The sequence below is a fragment of the Bicyclus anynana genome, chromosome 1 (assembly GCF_947172395.1).
Source record: "Bicyclus anynana chromosome 1, ilBicAnyn1.1, whole genome shotgun sequence".
Classification (NCBI taxonomy): domain Eukaryota; kingdom Metazoa; phylum Arthropoda; class Insecta; order Lepidoptera; family Nymphalidae; genus Bicyclus; species Bicyclus anynana.
In genome coordinates, this window is record NC_069083.1 from 8024757 (window position 1) to 8034163 (window position 9407).

At 36.6% G+C, this 9407-nt stretch overlaps 1 protein-coding gene across 1 annotated transcript; it reads right to left on the reverse strand.

Annotated features, from left to right (window-relative positions):
• Nucleotides 1-200: 200 nt before the first annotated feature.
• On the reverse strand, nucleotides 201-5017 carry LOC112053589 (NADH dehydrogenase [ubiquinone] flavoprotein 2, mitochondrial-like). The gene is made up of 6 exons (XM_052881726.1): nucleotides 4955-5017; nucleotides 3783-3908; nucleotides 2786-2973; nucleotides 1565-1772; nucleotides 1087-1163; nucleotides 201-315 (listed from the first exon to the last, which is right to left on the reverse strand). Exons 1-6 carry the CDS (start codon nucleotides 5015-5017, stop codon nucleotides 201-203), a joined length of 777 nt encoding a protein of 258 aa, XP_052737686.1.
• Between the last annotated feature and the right edge of the window lie 4390 nt (nucleotides 5018-9407).

Consider the following 9407-nt stretch of genomic DNA (forward strand, 5'->3'; position numbering starts at 1 on the left):
ACTTTTGAATGAACAACAGATTTCCGCGACAGCAAAGTTAGAGTCAACAACTAGTTATTTATTAAGTATTCAGTCAATAAAATAAATATTATTTATTATATTTATTTTGTAATTTCTAAGGACTCATTTAAGAATTTACTATTAACAAATTGTCAAATGGGCTTTTCATTAATTATTTAAAATTATTTTGCTATATTGCCTCATGAACTAGACGGAGGGATATAAAGAGCTTCTTGAAGACCGAAACCAGGCTGTGGTGGAGGTGAGACCAAAGTTGTTAGCCCCGTTATAGGCTCTGATGCAAATCTTCCAGATCTAAAACAGTATAATAAATGTTATTATTAGATTCACATTATATATTCTGGTCCGATTTGAAAAATTCTTTCAGTGTTAGATAGCTCATTTATCGATGAAGGCTATAGTCTATATAATATCCCCATATTCCTACGGGAACTATCTACTAGCTAACGCCGCGCGGTTTCACTCGCATGGTTCCCGCATGCGAGTGAAACCGCGCGGCGTTAGCTAGTTATTAAATAACTTAAAGCTTTTGTTAATAGTCCACGCCATACACTCTTGTTTTCTTCTACAACAGAGGGGAATTTAGAGTTCAGATTCCAATGCGTTTGCGTGATTAAGGGAATAGGGGTTGACTCTATAGCGATCATTTTGTTTACCTTTGGACTCGTATGAAGCGTTTAAACTTTCAGTTTTGTAACCTATGAAATTATAATGCCCTTCCACCATTCGTTTTCCCTAACTACCTTTCTTTTAATCTTCAAGTCAAGAGTAAATAGGCTTTCCACCGTAAGCTCTATTTATGTTTACTATCAGACACGATAGGAGCCAACCAGGCGTTGGCCAATACATTATAAAAAAATGTTGTAAGTTGTCAATGATTGTGAAGGAGACCAGCAGTTTATCGTGCTCTTCCTTACCTTAAAATGATGTCGATACTTGTAACTCTATCTAAGTATCGTTTTCTTTTTTGTTCTAATAGGATAAAGAAAGCTCAACAAATGTAGACTTTTTTTGCAGTACGCATCGGAGTCTCGGGACTCCGATATTCTTAAAAATATTACTTACAAGGGTCCGCACTGTGGTATTCCACCTGTTTTTAAGCACTCTATGATATTTTGTACATCTGTAATAGTCACGTCTTCCTGCGAAATAAATAAGAGCAAATAATAAAAAATAGGTAGCACAAGTTCAAATATTATAAGAGATTAAAATTTTAAAAACCAATATTTCTCAATCTATACAAAAGATCTAGTAGGTATAAAATGACGCCGTGTTTGTCTGTATTTGTTCCTCATGAATTGGAAAATTATTGAACGAATTTTCATGCGGTTTTCACCAATAAAACAGTGATTTATGAGAATCTTTCAACGAATACCCTCCTTACTTCCATTAAGATATTATAAACAAACAATGCAAGGTAAGATATTCGTCTGATGCTGCACGATATCCACTCCAAACACCTGTCCTTGAAGATGTCACTCACAGTGTAAAAAATCTCTCCTTCATCATACAATTATTAAATTACACGACAATTACAACGTACGTAGTAATCGTCATCAACCACTACGACGGGTGCATTGACGCAGGCTCCCTGACACTGCACGATGTCCACACCAAACAGCCCGTCCTTAGACACGTCGCCCGCAGCACAACACGTCGCTTCCTCCACCACCTGCAGGATACAATCAGAGCCGCGCAGCATGCATGGCGTGGTGACGCACACTTTCACATTAAACTTGCCTCTGAATCTCCTGCAATCAAACATTGTTAAGGTAGGTAAAGTACTACTCTACTACTCTTTTCAGTTAGGGATATAGACTCTCTTGCGCCTCGCGTTTAATTACATTTTACGTACATTTGTCGACTACAGATGTTTGACAAGGTACACTTTGCCGAACCGTCGCCAGGTCCTCGCAATCGCCCGGATGTAAGTCAAATTATAACTAAAGTTAATATAACGAACATGCGTCAAGAACAAGCTAATGCATCAAAAATAAAATAAAATGACAAAATGAAACAGGTTACCGCTAAATGCATAAGAAAGTACCTGTGGTACTTATTTCAAAAAAATTAAATTAGTTTATTGAACTATTGCTACTTTGGTTGAAACGTTGATATTGAGAAATAACAAAATAATTCTTATGTACTTTTTAAGTATTTTAACACACTCCTATAGTTGCAGAATATAAATTCAGTTAAGTATCCTTGACTACAATAAAAATCGTGATTTTATATTATTATTGCAATATAAATTGATGCATGTTTATGTAGCTATTAAGTCCTCCCAAATAACGATGATTAGACGATTCATTGAGGGTTAATTACTGCCACATTTTCGATGTTGGTTTGATGTAGTACCATAACTCCGCGTGCACACATTTTGAGTCTATTTACATTATTGATTTTGTGCATTTGACATTCACTGTAAATATCAGCATATGGAAGCAATAGTCACTTTATTGAGGGGTTTTTTTAACTCAAAAGGTTAACAGCGGTATCCTTATAGTCTTTATTTCTGTCAAGTACAAGGTGTCTTGCTGGAATATTCTTACCCATTTTGTAGTACCCATTTTTAACACAATCATTACGACTAATTGGAGGGGAAGGAGAGTAAAATTTAACGAATATGGAAAATATTGAGTGAATATAAGGGGATCTGAATAATTGATATTTTTGCGTAAAGCTTACTCATATGAATTTTTCAGCTACTCTATAGCCACTTGATATTTACCAAAATTCGACAGATGCCGACCTACTAAAATACCTTTTGGTCATAGTATAAAATGTGGCCCACTCGTACACTCTCATTCTTGGTACACTCAGAAGCCCAGCAACTTTGTGCATGGCCGATATGGGTACCCATCCGATCTGTCTTTGAGCAATATCCAAAGCTGCCGCCAAAGCCGACCGCTGAGCGCCTTCTGGATAGTTTTGAATCATCGCTGACAGTCGCTAAAAAATGTCATATCAGATTTAGTGTTCATGTGTATTGTTAGTGTGTGTTCATCATCATCATCATCATACCAGCCGATGGACTGCAGGGTATAGGCCTTTTGTAGGGAGTTCCAAACATCACGATACTGAGCCACTTGCATCCAGCGAATCCCTGCGACTCGCTTGATGTCATCATTCCACCTAGTGGGGGGTCGACCAACACTGCGCTTTCTATTGCGGGGTCGCCATTCCAGCATTTTGGGACCCCAACGGCTCTTTGAACTATGTGCCTTGCCCATTGCCACTTCAGCTTCGCAACTCGTTGAGCTATGTCGGTGACTTAGGTTCTTCTGCGGATCTCCTCATTTCTGATTCGATCACGCAGAGATACTCCTAGCATTGCTCGCCCCATCTTAAGAGGCCCATAGTTATTAATACCTTATTAAATATACATACAAGAAACAAAAATATTAAAAAAACGGTTATTGTTACCGTTTTTTTTTAACTTACAATGTAAAATTTACTCTTCTTATGGTTGAAGTCGATTAGGTTAGTTGATTTATGTTATCCGAGCTATTACAACGATTAACACTTAATTTTACAAAATCGGATGAAAGACTAGGACAAACTGACTGCCAACGACGGACGATGAATTATAATTTCACCATAATAGGGCAAATTATTTAATAAAAATTATTACAAAATAAATGTGGCGTAAAATATAAGTAAACGTATTATGGAAAAATTCCAACAAATGGTAATTTCGTTTAATGTATTCTTCAACGTTTCAATACGAATAAATGCCAAATAAATGCGAGCCTTTATACCTTTAGATTCGCCTCGGAGAAATCAAAAGGCGTAAGCGGATTGTTGTCCTTACTGTCTCTATGAACGAATAACTCCTCACTGCGGAGTCTCCTTGACGTCGAAATGTTCCTTTTTAAAAGCGGTATCTGAAAATAAGAAAATTTTATAAACTTACTTGCTGACACGACAAATTTTGTTGCGTTATAATTTTTCATTCGTATGACAAAATAGATGTTGGCCGATTTTCAGACTTTCCACAAAATTTCATAAAAATCTGTTTTTAAGGAATTTGGCAAAAAATACCGCGACACGATAATTGAATTTAGATTATATAGACAGATAACGATACGATTCTCTTTATGTTTACCCTATGTATTATTATTAGCCTATTTTAAACGACAAGATCAGTGTTTCCTGCTACATATACTAAAAAGCTTCTCCAATATGGAATGGGGCTTAGTGTTATATTTTGATTATTTAACTATCACTTATTTTAAAGATAATAACCAGGACAGACTGCATAACGTGCTCTCGGAGGCACGGAGCACCACTAATTTTCGAAGTCCGCGTCAAGAGAATTTTGTACTGCAAATTTAATAGACAAAAGAAATCTCGGTATTTATAGCCTGGACCTTTATAAATGTATAGTATATTTACTTACAAAACTAAACTAAAAAAAATAAAGTTTACCTTCGTTTTCTTTATTATTTTAAACATTATTAAGAAAATAAAATTAATTTTATATTATTTGATCGCTGGCTTCATCGGTTTGACATTGGCATAATACTTTTTTAAGTGTCAAAGCTATATTTGAATAATTAATTATCTACTGAGAGGATTTAGTTAACTTTTGTCGGATTTAATACAAAAGCAGCTTCTCGAACTAATTATTACCACAAAACATAACTATCGCAAAGTTAATGGAAATGTAAAGTTAATTTTACTCGCTAAAGTATGATTTTGACAACAAACAATAGTAATTGGTGTATCAAATTTGTTTTAATATTTAATTTTAATATACCTACTCGATATTTTTCATATAACGAAAAGTTGGGTTGTAATGAATTCCTAAAAAATATAATTTTTTGACAATTAACATTACTATCGTACACTGACACACACTTTTTTAATTTACATTTTACAATAAAGTAATCTTTATTGTAAAATGTAAATTAAAAAAAGTGTGTGTCACTTCCAACGCATGAATGGAGTACTGTTTCAGATCGACTGTCAGGTGTATGTTGTCCTGCAGCATACACTATGTAAGTACGTCTTAATACCTACGCCTGGAAAGTGAAAGGTGCGCAGAAAAAACGTAACACTGTCATTCGTTCATCGAATTTTACTGCCCATATTTTTTTCATACCGGGGCTGTATATGAAGAATCGATTTTTAAGGAGTAAACTCCAATAAAAATATAATACATTTTTTATAAATAAATACATTTTTATGAATGACTAAAATTGTAGTCACAACTATGACTACAATTTTCAACCATGAAAGTGGCATGTCTGGCTATTGCATGCTCTTTGTCCATTCGTAGCGCACTACACTATGTGTGTGTGAGAAACGCTGCTTTGCAAGATTTAATTTATGCCCCAATTATTTACCGTGGGTATAAGGGATAACACGAGGGGGAAAAACAGTATTAATATCACGTCAAAAATTCTGCTATAAGAGATTAATGAGCTCGTTAAAAGGTTTAGAGAGTGCCTTTTGTTTACTGCTCTGACCCTCGTCACAAGTAAACGTGTTATAAAACAATTATCTAAAAATTTCTTTTACGAAATTCCTTTAGCTTAGTATTTATGTTTCGCTGAGGTGAGTACTCTCAGATGCAAAACCGATTGAGCTTTTAAAGCCTTTTAACTGGTGTTGCTCTATGTTAAATGTGCAAATGTGTTTGCTTACAGATTGATAAGCACTTTTAAAATCTTAAGTTAATATTTGGTTAATTGACGTAAGATTTCAAAGTTTTCAAAAGGATGATAGTTGATGACATGCATTTTGCACGTTACTTCTGCACTAAGTAGAGTGTGTCAACTCAGTAGCTACTCATTTCAAAGAAAATGAATGTAATAAATGTTAACATTTATTGAATGCAACGATGAATGTTATGTATAAATTTAGATTTCAAAATTTTACATTAACATCAAGTTCAACATGAAGGAGTTTATTTTATATTTTTTACAAATTTAAAATTAAATGCAGGTAAACTTTGTTGAAAATTATCAATTATTATCGTCACGACAAGTTTTGAGACATTTCATGATCAGAATCTCGGTTTAAATCCACTTTTAAGCCTGTTAAGTTTTGTGACATTTCATGGTCAGAATCACGTAAGTTTTGTGACATTTCATGATCAAAATCTCCGTTTTAATCCACTTTTAAGCTTGTTAAATTTTGTGACATTCCATCATCAGAATCAAGACAACATTTGTAAAATTTCATGATCAGAATCTCCGTTTAAATCCACTTTTAAGCAATGAGTATCAGAACAAGGTAAGTAAGGTATATTACTTAATATCTAGTAACAGTCTTACTATCCATAATATTGTAGTATTAGTTGTATTTAGAAACTTTTTTTAAAGTTAATTTACGTTATTCAGTCAATAAAAAACGATCTGAGAGAGAGAATACAATACATCATGGGCATAATTTTTAATACCTACAATCTACATATCAAAATACTGCCGCTTCGATGTTGCCACAAGCGGCTTTGGATGGAGAGGCACACGCAAATTTTAAATTGGATTCTAGATATCGCTTATGGAGATATTTGTTCGTAAAATAAATTATCTTGATGGAACGGAGATTGAAATTTGAGTTTTGTTAAGCTTTATATTTGCATGGCATATTCGATAAAAGCAAAATAATCATCTAACATTTTTACCCAAGATATTATACAAAGCACCTATATTTACCCATAGGCGTATATGGGTGTATATAGCCGTGATAGCCTAGTGGATATGACCTCTGCCTCCGATTCCGATATAAAATATACAAATCATGATGAAGATGCTTGCACCATCGTCGTACATTGCATGGGTAAATATCGTCGTTATCAACCCATATTCGGCTCACTGCTGAGCTCTAGTCTCCTATTGGAATGAGAGGGGTTAGTCCACCACGCTGGGCCAATGCGGATTGCCAGACTTCACACACGCAGAGAATTAAGAAAATTCTCTGGTACGCAGGTTTCCTCACGATGTTTTCCTTCACCGTTTGAGACACGTGATATTTAATTTTTTTTAAATGCACACAACTGAATAGTTTGAGTTGCATGCCCTGGACCGGAATCGAACCCACACCCTTTTGAATCGGAGGCAGAGGTCATGTCCACTCAGGTATCACGCCTCTCATAAAAATAAAAATACTATCTTTGAATTCAGAAAATATTTTCTTATACTATCTTCAAGATAGGTACATAGTATTATTATTATACTGATATTCCCAACCGAATTTAGCGAACATTTTCATCATCGACAAAGGTAATACCACTGTTACAGTATTATATAATGTAAAAGTAAATTAGATCCATCATTCATGGCCCTGAATATTAATATTCCTTTTACCCAAGAGAATTAGACCCTTATAATCTAACCCCTCTGCTTTACTATCCTCGGTTTTCGTCCACCGTGTGATTGACGTTTCTGGATGATTATACTATGCCTTTATAGCCGTTTCACTGTAACCCGAGATTACACGGATACTAAAAGCTTTACTTTGTATTAAATTCACCAAAGGTTTTAAGAGTAGTAACTGAATAGTTGAGAGAGAAAACTTGCTAAGGACAAATTGTAATGCCAAGCAACATTTCCGTTTCGGTAAGTATTTGGTTTAGTATGTTACTCTACTAAGCCGTGATAGCCCAGTGGATATGACCGCTGCCTCTGATTCCGGAGGGTATGGGTTCTAATCCGGTCCGGGCCATGCACCTCCAACTTTTCAGTTGTGTGCATTTTAAGAAATTAAATATCACTTGTCTCAAACGGTGAAGGAAAAACATCGTGAGGAAACGTGCATACCAGAAAATTGTCTTAATTCTCTGCGTGTGTTAAGTCTGCCAATCCGCATTGGGCCAGCGTGGTGGACTATTGGCCTAACCCCTCTCATTCAGAAAGGAGACTCGAGCTCAGCAGTGAGCCAAATATGGGTTGAATATAAGCGTATGTTACTCAGTGATATTCCTGGCACATGAGGCTAAACATATATGCCTCACACTTTACACTGACGATAAGGTGTAGGTATTCACGAAGAATGCAGGTTGTCTGCGCCGATCTACCAGCCCTTATTGGTACTGGTCCACGCAGATGGTGCAGTCCGTACAGAATCTCCATACTACGCTGTGAGAATGCTGGTGGCTGGTGGGAGGCTTCGGCTGTGGCTAGTTACCACCCTACCGGCAAAGACGTACCGCCAAGCGATTTAGCGTTCCGGTGCGAGTATATCGTGTAGAAACCGAAAGGAGTGTGGATTTTCATCCTCCTCCTAACAAGTTAGCCTGCTTCCATCTTAGACTGCATCATCACTTACCACCAGGTGAGATTGTAGTCAAGGGCTAACTTATAAAGATTAAAAAAAATGCTAGTTATGTGAGAGTCAATAATGCGGCCCGGACAGTTCGTGAGTGAGAGCAGTCTGAAAATTGGCCGTATCACGACGTCGTGGTCGTAGCCGAAAGTCTGGCCGCAACCCAAACGTAGTTATTGCGACCACGGCCAACGTTAGACGTGGTCACGTAGTACGTGAGGTGCCAAAGAGTCACTTTCCACTGACACATTGTAGTTTAGTGCAATACCAGGGAATAATGAACATTCTGATATAATTACCACAGATTGACCAGATTTACGCGCGATCGGAGTAGCGGCGCTTTGATTACACCATTGTGAGATACTAGAGCTCTGTACATTCCGTCCACATAATTATACTCTCCAATTGGGCTGTTCGATCGAAAATTGCGCGGTAATTCGCAAACTGTCAGAACCTGAACGCATGTTTAACGATTCAATGTACTGAAATCGTGAGAAATGGTATTTTATAAAAATGAAATGATTGCGTTGTTGTTTTTTTTTTTTACCTCTTATCATCATCATTTTAATCATTCATCATCGCCGTAGCCCAGTCGATAGTCGTAAAAGACCAGTGGAATGAGTGCCTGTATGTTGGAATCTGAGTCTGATCCGGAGCTTCTAACTTTTCAGATAAGTACATTTTAAGAAAATTAAGTTTTGACGGCCTCCGTGGCGCAGTTGAATGCGCGGTGGATTTACAAAACGCAGGTCCTGGGTTCGATCTCCGGCTGGGCAGATTGAGATTTTCTAAATTGATCCAGGTCTGGCCCATTCAATGGCTTCGGCTGTGGCTAGTTACCACTAGGCAAAGATGTACCGCTAAACGATTTTGCGTTCCGGTACGATGCCATGTAGAAACAGAAAGGGGTGTGGATTTTCATCCTCCTCCTAACAAGTTGGCCCGCTTCCATTTTAGACTGCATCATCACTTATCATCAGGTGAGACTGTAGTCAAGGGCTTACTTGTAAAAGAAAAAAAAAATAATACGTGTCTGAAATGGTGAAGGAAAACATCGTGAGGAAACTTGCATACCTGAGAATTTTACTTAATTTTCTAGGTGTGTGAAAAAT